Genomic DNA, 19087 nt, shown 5'->3' with positions numbered 1-19087 from the left:
CTTTAAGTAATTGTACTTTTTATGATCTCGGAATCACGGTTGTGCAGATATAAAAAGGAGAGAAAAGATGAGAGGAGGGGAGAGGGGTTTAGAGGTCCTCGAAACTTTTCTTTCTTCTATTTCATTTTCGTCTTTATCGCGGAACACGAGATATTCCATAAAAGTATGAAATAAAAAAAAAAAGAAATTCTCGTTACCACTCTTCTTTCTTTTTTTCTGTTACTTCCTTTTTCCGTTCGTTTTGTTCTTTATTATCTCGTCCTCTTTTGTCGTAAAAGTTGAAAGGGGGAAGAAAGAGTAGAAAAATTAAAAAAGAAGGAGAGAGAGAGAGAGAGATGAGAAATGTTAGATGTCCGGTTGGATAAAACGTTGACATATTTTTTTTCATTTATTCCTACCTAGAGTAGATTTCAAAAAGAAGGAAGGATAGGGAGAGGGAGAACAAGAAATGAGGAGAAAGGTAAAATAATATTCGTTTACATGCTCGATAACAAATTGTGTATGGAGATAAGACTATCTCTCTCTCTCTCTATCTCTCTCACTTACATTAGTTAGACAATTTTTCTTTCGGGTAAAATAATACGAGTATCATTATGCATTGACGATGTAATAAATAATAGTTAATTTGTAACTGGATATAAATATATATATTGTAATCGGGATGTTATGGCGTTATCGTATGCAACTTAATAGGATATTAGTTTTACGCGTGACATAATATCGATGTATTTTTATCATAACAGTTTCATATCGCACGCGCACACCATACGCGTGTTACCTAACTAGATTTTATACCACCATACCCGCCGTATTTAGTATTATCCGATGACAAGAATTTATCGTACAATCTTATTTTCCTACGATTATTAATTTCATAATGCGTGACTATTACACAAAACTCTTAAAAAAAAAAAGAATGAATAATTACATCCTTTTTTTTTAATTTATTTGTGGGACAAGCTAATAATTTATTCTTTTTTTCGAAATTTTCTAAAGCTAATTTTTGTCCTGTACAATAGAATTAGTTGAAACTAAAAGGATGACGATTATCCTATTCACATAATAATATAACATGGATTGTAACTTATCTTTCGTTTAGCACTTAAGTATCCATCTGTCAGAGAATACACATTCCCACTTGACTCGTGCAAACGTTCCTAATACGACACAACTATCAGCTCACTCACTCGCTCACTCACACTCTTTTTCTCTCTCCCCCTTTCGAGATTTACCTATCCAATCGATATTCTCCAAGTGCACTTTCTACGTTATGCATTTTCGATACTTTTCCAGGGAACTCTTTCTTTATATTGGATAGAAACGAAGATATAAAATGAAACTGTCGACGAGAGAGATCATATAACAAAAGAAGCACGCGCGTTCAAGTTTTCCAATAAAATCTTTTCTCAAATATCTAAATTCTTTTCGAAGTTTCAACTTTTTAACTGCTATTACATTTTTTTAATCTCTCTTTTTTTTTTTTATTATCGTATTTAGACACGAGAGAGAATAATTTATTGAAAACTCGTCAAAGTTCGATACTCGTAGTTAAAGGAAAATCAATTTTACCTGTATCTCAAAGTTGCAAAGAAACCAATGATGACAACGAAAACGAAGATAGCAGCTCCGGTTACGCTCATCATACATATTGGTCCGCAAGATTCTGTTGAAGCTGTGTACAAGTAAAGGGTAGAGAAAGAGAAATAAATATATTGTTTAAAGTATCGAACCTTTTCTAGCATCGGTCACAGGTTCCTCATTTTTGTCACGATCCCTTCGTAATTTTCCGTTTGCCTCGTTTTTCCCAGTTTTATTGGGTTTCGTAAATTGACTACCTCGACCACCACCACCACCACCACCACCACCATTATCCTTTCGAATGGATTCGGGACCACAAGTACACTGTAACATATCGTTGCACGAACATATTCCTAAACCACTTCTTATTCCACGACCACCCTTATTCATTTCCGCAAAGTGGACGTCGGCTGAAAAATACAAAATCAAAAATACAAAATCAAAAATACAAAATCAAAACGAGCATCCCTTTGAGAGAGCTCGTGTTTGTTTTCCCATCGTCAGTCAATGCAACTTTTCATTATCTTTTACGAAAATGGAATTAAATAATTGTACAATTGTTCGAATAAAATAATGAACTCTATTTCCATAAATCTCGAATTTTGTTGCTTGCTTTTTTTTTTTTTCGTAGAAGTTTTTTATAACGTAATAAATAAGGATTACTTACATTCTATAGTACAGTCCTGTGGACAAATACGAGGATCAAGTCGTTCCAATTCGTCACAGGTGTAATCAGGGCAAAAGTTTAAATTCGGCGAACATGTTGCATAACGTTCGGACATTTGGTTGGGCAAGCTATTGCTATTGTTCAAACGCCATATGCAATGTCCCATATACGTGTCGTTGCTACATAAAACATGAGTTACATAAATTGAAGAATATAGATATCATTTATTATACATGGTGTCTCGCGTGTAAAGTTTGACAAGATTTTTCCAGCAACGGTATTTTATATTTGTTCGATATCCCGTTGAGAGAGAAAAATCATCTTTATTATTTTATTTTTATCATCTATCAAGATCGTGGAAGAGATATAGGTTGAAAGGTCAAAACGTGGATGGAAAATGAAAGACACATACTTGAGAATACCACCGCCAACGCCACAGATTGATTCACAATCTCGACGAGATTCGGCATTAGCGCAGGAATGAACGGTTCCTCCTTCGATTTCATTGCAAATCTGCCTCTTCGTGGGTTCCACGTCCATCAAATTAACCTTTATCGTTATGGATGATTTAACTTGATCACCTACTCGCAATTCTAATTTCAAACTAAACACAACAAACAAACAAATGGATAAACAAACAGACAAATTTAATAACATCGATGCATTTTAGTTTCTTTTTTTGCTTTTATCCCTTTTTAATTGTTACAAATGTTTAACGTATATTTTATAATATGCGAGAGAATATAATATATTATCTACATCTATGTTTTTATTAATTCTCTTTAATGTTTCGAATATTTTCATTAGCGAAACTGTCTCTTCTCTACCGAAGCGTATATAAAATTCATTTGGTTTTAAACTTTGGACGGCATAGTATTTTATCTCGTTAAATGTGCAAATGGGTAAAGCTACTTATCTCTTTTCAAAACAACAAAAAATTTAAATAACCGAGAAAAGTTTTATTTAAATACACACACACATATATATATCTATAGTAGTTGTTAATAAAAAGAAAATTTGATATGAAACTTACGATACAATGGACGGTGCATTTTTAAGTAGATTCGTGTCGATCACGTGCACAATGCCACCTTTTTCGGTAACATTGAAAGCTTTCGAGCCATGGATACTGAAAGATATTCTTGGATTGACTTGACTTGTCGGTTGTGCAACACGAAAGTACCTAGACGAGGCACGAGCTATTGTAACGTTTTCGGGATAAGTGATCGGATGTTTTAGAGAAATCGATGCTGCTGTCGGAGTCATTTTTCGATGCTCTGGCCCGTAAAACGATATCGTAACATTTACCTGAAAACAAATTTTTCTAAATTCTACACAAACAAATTAAATAATTATTTCGGTAGTTATCCTCGCGCTTGATTTTTCTGTCCTCAATCCTCCTTCTTTTTTTTATTTTATGTAGAATACATTAATGCATTTTACGTATATTTTTCACGGAATTCCTATTACAAACTAGCCATTATTTTAATAACGTTAAAGGATTAATAATTGTGTATTCCGTGTTATTATAATTTGTAGGATTATTTGAACGAATTTTTCTAACGATACTTTTTCTTTTTTGCTCAATTCGTTGTAATTACATTAAAGGAGGGAGGGAGGGAGGGTGGGAAAAAAGAAGTCAAATAAAACTAATGAAACAAATTTGCAAATTATCGGAAGGATATAAATTTGCGAGATACTTTCTTTATTTCTTTCTATATCTCTCTTTCTTTTTCTGGGAACTGGACAGTAACTATGGAAACGAAAAGGGAGAAAAAGTAAGAACGAACGAATGAAAGATAGTAAAAAAAAGACCAAATAAAAAAGAGAGAGATAAAAAGAGGAGACATGTTGTGATTGCAACGAGCTGATTCCTATCGTAGAAGATTTATTTTCTCGTTCGAATTCAATTTTATACCATTTTGACTATATACACGGATGACGTAAAGAACATATTATTTTGTAGCAGTTTAATTCACATTATCTTCTTCAGGTAAATTCAGATAAATGCATGTACGCGAAGTGAAATAATAAAATATTTTAACTCTGACAAAGTTTCCGAAAAAATTATCTACAAATATTTATAGCTAGTTCAGATTAATGAAATAAATTCATTTAATTTTGTATTACACATTGGAAATGCACTAAACGGAGAATCTAATCGTGCTATCAATAGTAATAATGGCAAGATAAAGAGAATTGATCGATATCGTAAACACATAAATTTATTATCGATAAGCTTGCTCGGTGTTTCTGAAACATTGCTGTATGTAGCTAATAAAGTAGGGTTGGTCTTTGTACATCAGACCGTGATTTGCTATTATCGATTTTTATTTCTCTATGCATTTATTACGTGCATCCTGTCAAATTTGTGACACACATATTAAAATATATAATGAATATATATTTTAAAATTACTTAAAATATTGATTGGGTATCAATTAACGTTTTGATTATTAACAATGAAATATATATAGCCTAATCAATTTATTACGCGAATGTACTTCTCTATGTATATATATATATATATATATATATCACTTGATTTATTATCGTCTAGGTATTAATATTAATTGTTATTTCTGCTCTTCATGAGTTTTAAGGAACTAATCATTTCTATCCTACGAGTTTCAACATAATATATGTATTATCCCGTATGGCAATGATTAATAATACTAAAATCATGCTAGACGATAAAGTTGAATTTAAATCGAAATAACGTTGACATAAATAATATCGACGTCATTTTCGTAGGTTGCTAAAAACAGCATATACATATATTTCCGTATATATATACATATATTATAGAATTTTAATTAAAAAGGAAAATCAATTGTGAATGTAATCGATGAAAATGCAAATTAAATGATACCGAACTAAAAAATATTTTCCTTTCGTATAACCTGGCTGAAAAAATGGGGAAAAAAATGCGAATGAATTTGAAATGATTCTATAGATGATTAAAAACTATTTTAGAAAGGGAAAGTTTGGCGCCGATTGAACCGAAAAGTCACGTTAATGCGTTTAGGAAACCGCGATTCTCAGACACCGGAGTTTGCTATTAATTCGCGATTAGACGAGTCTGTGAAAAATCAATGGCGCACCCCGAACGAATATATATCGGCGTAGTTTTGCTGGCAGATCGTTTAATGAGTCCCGATTATATCGCGATTATATCGCGAATTTACGGCTACTTCGTACGATACATAAAGTGCCACTAATTGCATCCACTTTTCCTTCAAAATGATTCTTTCTTTCCGGTTACCGTTGTTGCTGTTATTATTATTATTATTATTATTATTATTTGTCGTTGATTGGACAACGTAAACGAAGTCTTCGATATATGCATATCTACTCAAATATATTAAAGTAAAAATGTTTAAAACGAACTTCTAATGAATTTTTATTACCGTTTAAATCTATAAAAAGTGAAATATATTAAGTAAAAGTGTGAAAGAGTATATATATATAAAAGGAATTATTTTTAATCGGGAATGAATAAAAATCGAAATACGAGCGATTAATTATCTACAAAAAGGAATCAAGTCCTTAACGAGATGTTACAAACGAACGCAATTTGAAAAGGATTCCCTTTGGAGTTTGGACTCGCAGTCAGTAATTGGCTGGGACGATAGGACTACTCTCCCTTTTATCCAGTAATTGGGAATCGGGTATACCAAACGACGTTCTTTGTGCACTATCGAACGTCTTCTTCTTTTTCTTGTCCGATGCACCCCCACGTGGAGATATCGTTCAATGTCGTTTTCGCTTCGACGAGTATCGAAATTTAAACCTCCGTCTCATTTCATCTCAAGCAACCCTTTTTCTCTTCTCCTTCCCTTATCTATCCTTATAAAGCAAGCTTTGTCAACACGAAGTAAACACAACTCACCTCATTTTCTCCGTATTCTGGCAAAAGAGATTCGTCCTTAACTCGAAGGATAACTGTATAAGGTGACTTCGGTAATAGCGTAGTTTTCGCGTGAAATCCTTGAAAGAAAAAAAAAAATAGTAATCAAATTTTTCCCTTACAAATATTAGGATGAATTAAAAGTTCGTGCGTTTTTAAATTAATATTTTCAAAGTAAATTTTACAAAAGAAAAAAAAAAATACAATCCATTATGCAGTTTATTACACAATTTATAACACAGTAAATGCACGAACTTTTGGTTCACCCTAATACTTAAATGTATTTAATTATAATTACCAATATGGAGAGATTAATACGATTGATTATATTTATAAAGTGAAATTATTAACTATCTAACGATAAATGTATTTTATTATATTTAAAGCAATTATATATAGAAATATAAGGAGTTTGAAACCTGTTGATAGATTTGATATGAAGGATTACTCACTAGTGTAAATAAAAGTGTACATAGGATGTTCCGGATGTGCCGGATGTTCGATGGGCACTATGGTATATGTGAAGTTTAGAGCATTGTGAATATCTTCGAGAATACTAAGAGTAAATTGATTACTGTCCACCTCGTCGGAATCTTTGATGTATATATTATGATCATCCAGTCTATCCCCCTGTTGAATATGCACAAAAATTGACAAACATTTTCTTCCTTCCTACTTTACTCTTTTATTTTTTCTCTTTTCCTTTTAGTTTTGTAAAGTACCAAAAAAGAAAAAAAAAAAAAGGAAAAAAGGGAATGTACTTTTTTGATTCTTTGTATTCGAACTATATGACGTTTCTTTTTTTTTCTTTTTTTGGATGGATGTTCTTCTTGCCTTGAAACGAATCCCTTTCATCCTCCAATGTAAAATAAGAGAAACGGACGAGAGGGGGAAAAAATGTGGAAGGAAAAAAAAGGGGGAGAGGAAAGTGAGCGTGAAAAAGAGAGGCAGGAGTTTAATCAGGATCAGCCCTCAAGGTTTCTTTTTCTCTTACTTATTCACTCTTTTTTACACCTTTGCTCGCTCGCTCGCTCTCTTTTTTTCTTTCTTCATTCCTTCCTTTTGTGTCATTCTCACCATACTCGTCGTCCGTTTTTACGGTGCTTCCCAAAACAATGCCATAATTATACGGACAATGTACAGCCATGATTAAGTCCCGTTTTACGTAGGGATTCCATTTTCAATCATAAGTTTTAACTTTGACTCGCGCGTTAAATCTTTTTTTTTTACAGACATACGAATGTATTTATCTTTTTTTTTGCAAAAGATAATCTAACCTTTTTTATTTTTTTATTTTTTTTTTAAAGACACGATAGAAGAGAAGACGTTGACAAAATTGCAAGGAATTTCGAAGAAATAATACATAGAAATGATAATAAATCTTTTATCGATTTGTATCGGGGATGTAATATATACTTACAGCAGTGAATTCTTGTACTGTAATATTAACGGACGTTATATTCTTCTGTATTACAGGAGGATTATCGTCCTGATCCAGTATTTCGATAGTTAAGTTATTTAGCAAAGCGAATTGATCCCCAGTGGTTTCCTCATAGACGATGCACTGTACTAAAATATCGGCTCGTGGTCCAGGACCACCTTCTGGTTCAAGAGTATCACGATCCAACGAAGCATTCGTATAAAGTGTATTATTTATTATTTCAAAATAATCTTTGCCTAGAAATAACAATGGAAAATTGATTACAACGATTACGTTTAATCATTGAATATAAATTGACTCAACAATTTGTGGATTTCTTTTTACATTCGTATTATATATTTGTTTTACGTATTTTTAAAAATAAATTATATACCATTCAACAATCGATATTCCGTAATACGGAAATAAGGACAAATGTTATTATAAATTTCTGGTCCAAGTGAACCGAGCATAGTCCTTGGTTGATTTTCATAAATTTTGTATCGAGAGGAATTCCAAAAACACATGTCCTATAAAATTCGAACATAGATCAATTCTATCTGATGAATACAATTTTACGATAATATTTTCTTATCGAAAAGTTAAAAACGGAAATTGAAAGTAATAATACACCTGTATATAATCGGCACAATTTAATTTATTTTCTTTGGTTGGTAACGGTTGTATTTTTATTTCCATAACTGCTTCGTTGCTATCATTTTCCTTCGCTCGAACGATAATGGTATCGGATACGTCTTGACAAATACAAAAACAAAAAGGAAAAATGTTACAAACTTGTCTGCAATCTCGCCGATAAAAAGAACCCTCCCCATTGCAAAAAAAAAAAACACAAGGAATACTCGTAAACTTACTCGTGTCTGGTAGAGTCGATAACCAAATTGTATTGGTATTTTTTTCGAGAGTTGCTATTTTTTTATTTCTCGTAGAAATCTGATATCTCGCTTTTTTCGGTATAGTAGAATCGTTTCTTAATGTTCTGAGTGTCAGTATTTTGACGTTCGAAGTAAAGTCTGCGCTATTATTTTCCAAGGAAGGCAATCTCAGTACTAAATTTGACTGTGGAAAATAAAGTGCTGGAACACAAAAGAAAAGATAAATAACATTAATAGATAAAGAAATGATCTAAAAAAAAAAATGAGATCTCTCGCAAATGTTCGCACCAATTTCGACAGCACGATGAGATAAGTAATATCAATCGAGGAAGAATGATGGGCACACTAACGTAAAGATCGGCACGAAATTTCAATAGAATTTTGAGAATGAATAAACGCTGCGTTTTCATCAATGCTTGAACAATACTACTCGGAGGATAATCATGAATTCTTGATAAAACGAACATAACTGGTTGTCGCTTCTCTGCGTGGGTGTTGTATATACGACCAAATTTCCGGAAAGTACTAGAAAGGTTAGATAACGTTTTGGCTCGATAAATTTCACTGATGATTACATCAATATACCTATACTAACTACCCAGGCAAGGCCTAATTTTTTCCCCCTCGACGTTCAATCATTTTTCTAAATTTTATTTTTTTTCTCCAATTAACGTTTCATTTGATAGACCAATCTCTTTTGTCTTTTTTTTTTTAACATTTATTAAGCTAACGAACTTTATGTTATATCACGAGTAAAATATTATTCTATTATATATATATTTTGTAATAAACAAATGCAATTAAAAATTTACAGTAATAGACTCGAATTTAACGAGAAGAGATATATCTCCTATGGTCTCGTATAAATCCTTTTTCTAATCAAATTTTCCCATGACATTGTTGGAGAGAGAAAAAAGATTTAAGTGAAATTTTATAAGTCGAGTGAAATGGGGGGTGGGAGAGGAGAGAGGGGTAGAAAAGTTTCTTTAATCTTTCAAGAAATAGAATATACATGCTGTAGGGGGAGGGGGGAGGATGAATATCGTCGGTTCGAAAAAAGTGGGATCTTTTAAAGGGAATCTTGAAACGAGAATGGCTCTTGTACTTACGTGTGTTGTCTATTTAAGAGAAAGAGAAAGATACAAAATATAAGAGGGGAATCGAATCGAGAGAATATTTTTTTTTCTACCAAAAGCTCGCGTAATCGTCGGATTTTCTTCTCTTTCCTAACCCCCTTTTTTCTCGAGGGGTAGGTAGAGAGAGAGAGAGAGAAAGAGAGAGTTACGAAAGCAGAATAGCAGTCGGATGAGAAAAGCTCTGATGCATTCTTTCTACACAATCGCAACTAAAAAGATCTGATTCGATACTTTTCAAAGTGTACGATATTCCACCCCTTTTCTTTTCTTTTCTCTTCTTTTTCTTCTTCACTTTCTCTCTCTCTCTCTCTTTCTTACGGATGCATCTTTTGTACGTTTCTCCGATGGCATCGAAATGTTGAATAAAATATGTCTTGAAATATTCCGAAAGATTCGTTCCCTCTCTTCTCTCATCGTAGTGAGCACGAAAAGATATGGGGAAAAGAAGAAGCTACTCGGTTGACAAACGTATAAAGAAATTCTTCAGACCCGAACCCTTTGAAAAAAACCGTTTCAATCGAAACTAGACAAAATTATTGATAAAAGTAGAGAAAAGTAATTGACAATTAACCCATTCGAATTCTATGTTAATTAAAAATCAATTTCACATTGATTACCCAACGATACCTTTCGTTTGAACGTATAAATAATTTTGTATTTTTATTTTGTTGAACAATTTCTTATCCAAAAGTTTTACTCGCAATTAAATCCAACTGTACCAAGAAAATAATAAATGCTTCGTAACTGCATTCTTCGAATAAAAATTTTTAGAATTTTGGAGTTCTCTTATACAATCCCTTAAATCCCTTTATTTCCAATATGCTGTTGTTGTTCCTAGACGAAAGAAATAATACATTTTCTTGGAAGAAAATTTGTAACAGGTTGTGTGCGGTGTTTTAATAACCGCACTGGCTCTTGGTATTTCATTGGTACGAGGAACCACCAATAGCACCATCACCACGGGGTCTTCTTGTGTCAAGGTGAACGTTTAATCAATATACACGGGGCAGTTAATTTTAATCCCAGGATTGCGTGCGTGCCAGTAGACGGAACGATTACGAGCGTTTTTACGATCCTTCGCTTCGAACATTTCTAACCCCTTCGCCGTATAGTAGCCATCTTAACGCGATTTTACCTGGATAAAATATATTATCACAGATATATTTATATCGTAATGTTCTAACTTAGCGGAAAAAAGTACAACGTTTGCATCGATCTATAAGCTTCTTTCTTTTTTCTTTTCTTTTTTTTTTCTTTTTTAAACAATTATGTGTGTCAGTACGTAAAAGTAGATTAAAGCAAAGATAAGTGGACATGAACACGAAACGAACGTCAGGCTATTTTTTTTACGGTTACATAGGTTAAACAAAATATAATAATATAATATTATATATTTGACTATGTATTGAATTTTATTTCATTATTTTCATTTAAGTAAATATAAAAGAAGGGATTTTTAAATCACACGTTTCGTTTGTTTATATCAACGACGTCGTTACCTAATCAAAATTGAAACAAATATTTATTCATCGTTTGATAATTTTAATCGAATTAAAAAAAAAAAAAAAAAAAAAGAAGAGAAAAAAAATAAATGGCATGCCACGACGTTACAGCAGTACAGGAGTTTATAAAATAAAATTATTCGAGGGAATAATAAATAATATGAGACTCGCAAATGGTGCGATAAAAGTTGGCGAAGGTACGATATAGCCGCACATCGTTTCAGTATGCTTCCTGAGTGAGTATAAGGGTGGCTTTAAAAAGGCGGCAGGAAAGGGGTGGGTCACGCGAAACTCGAGTTAAACTCAGGAACGGAGGGTGATGGTGGTGGTGGTGGTTGTGGGTGAGCCCTGTACAACTGGTTGACCATCGACACGCCACACGTACACACTTTTCAACTATCTATTCTTTCTATGGACAAACATATGCATCGCGTACACCCACACATATATACATACACCTGTATATATAAGTCGGATATAAGAAATAAAGATCTGCACGCACGTAATACGTGTAAAGCTATGTTAATACGAAAGAACAATACGTAGTAGGCGAGTGTCCAGAAAGACTCCGTAACCATAATCGACTCTATAGTCGGCTTAGTATAGTAGAAGTGAATATATCGTACGTTGAATTCTTCGCGTGTTTAACGTACGAATCATTTGCATATTCAAGATCACGCTCTTATTATCTCTCTCTCTCTCTCTCTCCTTCTTTTCCTTCGAAACACCTCGTATCTCTTGTGTTTTTTTTTCTTCTTTCCTTCCCTGTTACTCTATAATTAAACTATCCCGTTAAGAATGTATAATACTAGTGAAATTAAAAAAAAAAGAAAAAAGAAAAAAATGAATAAGGGGGAATGAGAATAAAATAAAAATAATGTTTCAATCGTAGATTTTTCAGGATATCTTCAAAGAACTAGATAAAAATAGGACAAACGAAACATAATTTTTCAACGAACGAAAATAAAAGACGCGATTCTAATGGAGTGATAAAGAAAGAAAGAAGCAGAAGAGAAAAAGAGAGAAGAAGAAGAGTGACGATATTTGTGTCCACGCGTCTTCGACAACAGCTTTCACTGATCCCACTTTATTGGCGTCTCGTTGAACGTTAATCCTCACAAAACCCTATGAACTCCTATAAATTGTGTATTCCACGTTGAGGTGTGCTTGTGGTTATGGTAAACCAAAGTTTATTAACCAATTCTACTTTTTCTCTTTATTTAAAACACTTTTATCGTTCCCTGAACGATACTAGAATAAAAATTGTTATTATATATAACGCGTGTATATAAAAAATTATTTCTCACTAGTAATGATTCTCTTGAATAAAAATGAAGTTAAAAAAAAATATTCAAAGAAGTAATATTTAATATTAATAATACTAATAATAGTATTAATACAATTTTCTTTGTTCTTTAAAAGAAATTTCATTTCAAAGATATAATCGCCAATTTTTGTATATCGTTTAGTCATTATAACTCGCGAGACATTTTAGTATGAATAGAGAAGGTGAGAGAGAGAGAGAGAGAGTTTTTTTCTCGATCATGATTATTTAGCTAATGGCCTTTACCAGCAGCGTCGACGTTTAAAAAGCAAGGAGAACACATCGTTATGACTGTTCGAGGTTTTCGACACTTACGTGACCCCAGGTGGAAAGAGAAGAGAGAAAGAGAAGAGAGAGAGAGAAAGAGAGAGAGAAATTGTCGACTTCGTTGGTCGGCTTAGGAAATTCACCGTGGCACGCGAGACGAGGGTGCATTTACATGAGACAAGTATAAGAGTAGGGTGGTTAAAAGTAACCCCCATTAATGTTTTCCATAATTTTACGAGGACTTCTAATCGCCTATCGAAAAAATATTATTGTATGGTTTCACGATCGATTTTGATAGTCTCTTCCTCTCTCTCTGTCTCTCTTCTTTTTTATCTTTCTCTTCCTATTCGTAAGTGGTCACGCTTATCGATTTTCAGAAAAGCACGCGACGTCTCTTCCTCTCTCTGTTCCTATGCCTTCCAGTGGAATTTATAGCTCCGTTCCTCGGCCTCACGAAATAGTGTGAATCATCCATCTTCGAGCGTCGGATGCGTTAGAAGGAGACTAGACACAGAATTGCCTCGTAAATCTAGCTAAGAAAATTCCTAGGTTTTCCTTTTCTTTTTTTTTTGTTTAATTTCGATTTAATTCTCGAATAAGTATAACTACCTACATCATAATTTTATTATAAATCGACCGTCAGATTTATTTTTCTTTGTCTTATATAAAATTCACGTGCAACTTAACGTATTTGTCTTTTTAGATTTAAAGTGAGAAGTAACAATTTATATCTGATACGAGATCGGATATAATTTAATTGATAATTTAATATCGATTAAACGTTCCGTTGATATTAAAATTCTACGCCGAGAAAAGATCGCTCAAATTGCAACGGGTAATCTTTAACTTCTGAGAAAGAAATTTTGCAAATTATACAATGGAAATGTGAAGAACTTGGATACGCGATACCATCATCTGGGAATGAAATGAAATTTAAGCTGCGAAAAAGTGATTTTTAAAGAGTTAAAGATCGTTAAGGTGCAGCTGCAGCAGCAGTAACAGCAGCAACTCGTTATCCGGTTATCTCATTTGGAATACAGGTATACAGGAAACAAGGTAAAAAGAAAAGAAAAGAAAAGAGAAGAAGAAAAGAAAAGGAAAGGAAAGAAGAGGAATAAAAGGTTCGACGTATTCTCGTTGGCAAAGTTCTAAACTTGGTCGACGAACGCGGACTCGACGAGGAGCAACGAAGCGAATTAAAGCAGTTTTAGCAAGTTCGTCTAACGTCTATTAGGAAGTTCATTACTAAGCGGGCACAGGTAATGGTGGTGGTGGTGGTGGTGGTGGTTGCTTAAAACCAAGAGAACCGAATGAAAAGCACGTGTGTATACTCTCGAAGGTATAATAGTTGTTTGGCGCGTTGTTCGCGTTGCCTTTTCGTATCGAATAATACACACCAGGGATAGAAGAAAAAGAGTAAGAAGAGAAAGGGTGCGAGAATCTGTTCGATCTTTCCTCTCTTTTCAAGACTTCCATGATCGTTGTTTTACTATACCTGGAAACCCTCTATTCGCGTCTCTCACATCGAGTTACAATTCCCGAAAACAGAGACCACTATGAACACGATATGCGTAGCCCCACAACGGACTCGTCATCAGCAGCCCCTTTTCCGATCTTCTCAAAGACTCCTCCTCGTCTACTTCTTCCTTCTCTATTATTCTCTTTCTCTTTCTACTGTGCTACTCTAATGTCTCTATCTATACTAACATGTCTCATTCCTTTCCTTTCCTTTCCTTTCCTTTAGACCCTTTATGCGCCCCCTGTGGATCTCCCCACTCGATGTAAATTGATTCGTCATGTCGATGGAAGACGGAATGAGACATTCTATTAGATTGTTCTATCCTTCGAATGAGAAATTATTGTCAGATATCTATTATTTTTCTGTACATATGTGTATGTCCTTTTCTAATCATTAATATTTATATTAAACATACGCGTATCTCTTGAACGAAATTAATTCATTCATTCATTCATTCATTCACGTCACTTCTTTTATATATCTAATAATCCAAACAATATCTCATTTTCTCGACCACAATAGAGATCATTAATCAAGCAATTAATTAATCTAATTCTTTGTTCAAGATGTGTTATGCTGAATCGAAAAAGAAAACAAAAAGAGAAAAAGATAGAAAGAAAAGAAAGTAAAAGTGTCTGTTAAAAGGGAATAAAAAAATTGTTTTCGGTGGAGAACGATTATTTACCGATAACGAGTATTTCGAATTGAAAATAAAAAGACAGTAGGAAGGATTTACGATCGATCGTGACTTTCGAAACAAAACTGGTGGTGGTGGTGGTGGTGGTGGTGGGTGTAGAACGCGAACGTTTCAGGTATACTACTAGTCCTGCGCACGTGTGTAAATATTTCCTAGTGAAAAGTCGGCCTACCCATTGTCGTACCACACGTAAACATTTGCACACACTTGCACACACATACACACACAGAGAAACATACGTGCACGCACTAACATACCTCTTTTTTTTTTTTCTTTCTTCCTTTCTTTTTCCTAGAGAACATTTACTTGTGCGAGGACATAGATCACGTTCGTGACACCTGCCTGCATGTGGCGACAGTAAATAACGAAATGCTTCGAACTTCCCCCACTATTATACCACTTCATCACTATTATATATATATATACATATGTATATGTATATAGAGGGTGTTCCATAGAAAAAGTGTTACATATTGCTGTTTTTATCTCATTGAAAGTATTAGAAATGTTACTAGACGAACGCGAGAATACACGATTATTGAATTATTTTTATTAAATATTTTAACGCGTTAAGAATAAACATTTTACGTAGACCAGAGTATATTTCTTTCAAGTTTTCCTTTTTTCGATCGTCGACTTTCATAGAAGATAGAAAGAGAAACTGACGACGTACTCCAAAATAGTTTCACTATATTTAGGTTAACTCCTCTTTGACACAGCGAGAAAGTATTGTAAGACATATATATGTTCAAAAAGAAAAAGAAGAAAAAAATGAAGAAAAGAAAAAGTTGAACTTATGGCCTCGTTAAGGTCGCCCTATAACAAGTTAACGTAATTATTCTTTAAATAATATAAGTATATATATATATATGTATATGTACGTAGAAAACTAAGGAAATATGAATAAATCTTTGATAATTCGATGTATCGATCAATTTTATAATTCTGCCGTTAACTAAATTTACATTCGTATATTTGACCAAATTTTCTTCTCATCTAGGTCGACATTTTCTGCTTTGCCAATTTTAGAATCTATTATTTATAGATAAGAAGCAATTTATGGAAAGGTGGTTATTAAAAAACTATATTAAAATTAAGGTGACCCAGTTGCCATGAAAATGACACGAATTAGGATAATATATACGATAAGTTTGCATAGAAATACATTAATATTTCTCATTGTTGAATAATTAATCCTTGGTATATTATATAATAAGAAAAGAAACACAATTTCGGTTGTTAAGATTTTGCAGAACTTTTTTCAACGACTAAACGCTATTTGATTTGTTTTATTGTACAAAAGAAAATATATATTAATATGATAAAAGAACAAAATTATTTTTACTCCCGAATAAAATGTTCACAGATGGCAACGAAACATAGCAATTTGTCAGGAACAAGAACTCGTCCGACTTTAAACTTGAAAGTACACAAAATTTCCTTGAAATCTTACTGCATCCATAAAGATGATTACATTGTCAGACCCTATATTACTGTTATCCATTAAAAGCAAAGCAAATGGCCTTACCCCGTTCATTAGATTTAACTATTTAGATTAGACAGAGAATCTGGTGGCTTAATTTTCTATTCCTAGGCTGGAATACATGACACAACCCGAGGAAGCTTGCGGTCCTTCTTTTGCGACGAGTACGTTATGCTTGTTCCTATTGTTCTTCCTCTCTGTGAGATCTAACCGAGTTATAAACTATTCTAAAGCATAAACTTTGAATATACGTACGTAGGTAATATAAGTACATACAAGGTGTTCCATATTGAATAAGGTAACAATCATTTGTACTTACATAATGCTGGTTCAAAGTGTTTAAGAAAGTCTAATAATTCTGTTCTAGTGACTTTACTTTTTTCTTCGATAAAAAAGAAGAAAACGAAAGAGAGAGAAAATAATTCAGTAATTAAATCGATCAATGAAGTGAAAGGAATCCAGACGATAGTCTTGTCCGAATAGATATCATTGTCCCTTTCCTTTTCTTTCGTTTTTCTTCGAGAAAGAAAAAAGGGATAAAAGGGGGGAAAAAAAGGGATAGGAATAATCGGTGTTCTCAATTAAGTGGAACAGGACGGTTAATTGAGTCACGTTTCAGTCTTCGCATAGGAACGCGAACGAGTGTTTACAAAAGGCTCGCAAATCAGGCGCAAGTCTCGTGGTAGTTTTATCGCCAGTAAGGTGGACGATACTTTAATCAAAGCCAGGGTAAACATAGCCTAGTTTTTAAGCACATCTCTTTCGCCAATTTCGTTTGCTCGTTTCTTATCCTTGATTTTGTCCTTGTATTTCTTTCTTCGATATTACGAGTACGAAAAGAAAAAGAAAAAGAGGAAGAAGAAGTTAATTTATACGTTCTTTTTAATTTTTCTGCGGAAAATTTGATGAAAAAAGAAAAGCAAACAAATAAAATTAAAAGAAAAAAAAAAGTAGTAGTTGTTGGAGATGAGGAGAGCATTGTCGAGAAAAATTTCTACGCTGGGTTTTACACTTTTTGATGGATAAACGCCATTGACGATACTTCTATCTTCTCTTCTTTTTTGAACGTTGAGTACTAGTATGAAAGATGTCTGTTAACGAGTTTATTCGACGTTAGAAACGAGAAGACTTGCTACACGAGCAAGCTGCTGGTAATGCGGCTTTCCATTTCACTCTCTCGAACATACACTACTGCTTTAAAACGTACTTCCTTTTCATCGACGAAATATTTACAAGCCCCCGGTATAGTGAATCGTTTTTCATTCGCAGACTGTTTGGAGCGTGTTGGAAGCGTGAATAGAAATAAATGTTCACAGATTCTACTTGGTTAGACTTGAATCCTTTCTCTCTCTCTCTCTCTCTCTCTTGAACGAACGATGCACTTTTCGAAGCGTACACGGATTTTATTTTTCGTTTCCATCAACGATGGATTGCTTAGTCCTCTTTTTTCATTTTTTCATTTTTCTTTTTTTTTTGTAAATGCTTTTCAAGAAAAAGTTACCATACGAAATCCAGGAAATGTTAATACAATACGTTTAAAAGTAGGTTCTCTATTTTTCTTTTCCTTTCTCTCTCTCTTTTTTTTTTTTTTTTTAATCATATTTACCTTTTAATTTTCTTTCCTGTTACATTCTTTTAATCATTCTCTACGATTGTACTTTAAAGATAGTAATTAAATAACGATAGAAGTGAGAAATGCACTTCTAATAATTAATAACGATTATCAGAAACATTGTGACATCGGGTAATAATTCTACGAAAAATGTATAAATATAAAAATATATATATATATATATAACCATGTCCCTCGACGTGTTTTTCTTTCTTTTTCTATCTATCATCGTTTAACATCTGATCGAGCTATCACATAATTCACCTTTATTAATTAAAAGGCAACTGCGTGTGTCCGGTAACAACAACGAAGTAGGCGTTCGCGAAACGACAAAGTACGAGCTTAATGAGGGTCGTTAATAAAAGCTGAAAGGGAAACGTTTCACGCGAAGTGAACTAGGTAGGTAAACGCGCGTTTCTCATTTTTCAAACGAGTCTTTGTGTATAATTGCGTTTATGTAGGATGCTTACATGTCATAGCAAGCGTTCGTGTAGTTCTTAACACACCTACGATTTCTAAAAGTGTCTCTTACATCGTCGTCGTCATCATTCGACGATGATGATGATGATGACGACGACGATGACGATAATAATAATAATTATTAGAAAAGCTAGCTGGCTGGCTGGCTGGCTGGCTGCAACGAAGTAAAATATGTTTTCTTTTTAAATATCCTTACAAGTAGATCGCATAAAATCGATTATCTGTTAGTCTGGGCTTGGTAACACATGTCGCGGTTCGATGACATACGCAAATGGCTAGTTTAATGTTTACAGAGTATATGTTCCACGCGATAATGTTGCGGATACCATATTTGTTGCGTACACGTCTCTATATACCTGGAAATTATCCTGTCTACGATGAAAAACTAATTTTGCGGTTATTAAACGCATTTTATTTTCCTAGGTCGATGTACCGGAACATCATTTTATATTCATCTCTACGCGTACATATTTATAGTATTTAATTATTAAGTATTTTTAACAATTTATCTTCTTCTTTTTTTTTTTTCTCTTACAATTTGAAACGAACTATATTCGCGGTAAACGTTTACATTAGGAATTTTTTCATTAAGTGTAAAC

At 33.4% G+C, this 19087-nt stretch overlaps 1 protein-coding gene across 3 annotated transcripts in view; it reads right to left on the bottom strand.

Moving 5' to 3' along the window:
* Positions 1-19087, bottom strand: part of LOC122525341 (proto-oncogene tyrosine-protein kinase receptor Ret) — a 38115-nt gene that overhangs the window by 6128 nt on the left and 12900 nt on the right. For all 3 annotated transcript variants that reach the window (XM_043648067.1, XM_043648069.1, XM_043648068.1), the window contains exons 3-13: positions 8448-8669; positions 8209-8330; positions 7970-8105; positions 7576-7832; positions 6608-6785; positions 6138-6235; positions 3279-3553; positions 2658-2849; positions 2246-2424; positions 1731-1988; positions 1570-1672 (exon numbers count right to left, since the gene is read on the bottom strand). In XM_043648067.1, the coding sequence (XP_043504002.1) occupies positions 1570-1672; positions 1731-1988; positions 2246-2424; positions 2658-2849; positions 3279-3553; positions 6138-6235; positions 6608-6785; positions 7576-7832; positions 7970-8105; positions 8209-8330; positions 8448-8669 (2020 nt within the window). The remainder of the gene's footprint in view (positions 1-1569; positions 1673-1730; positions 1989-2245; positions 2425-2657; positions 2850-3278; positions 3554-6137; positions 6236-6607; positions 6786-7575; positions 7833-7969; positions 8106-8208; positions 8331-8447; positions 8670-19087) is intronic.

Source organism: Polistes fuscatus, unplaced genomic scaffold, assembly GCF_010416935.1.
Source record: "Polistes fuscatus isolate 324 unplaced genomic scaffold, CU_Pfus_HIC Scaffold9, whole genome shotgun sequence".
NCBI classification, from domain to species: Eukaryota; Metazoa; Arthropoda; class Insecta; order Hymenoptera; family Vespidae; genus Polistes; species Polistes fuscatus.
Note: the sequence above shows the minus strand (reverse complement) of the source record. Positions and strands in the feature narration are given on the sequence as shown.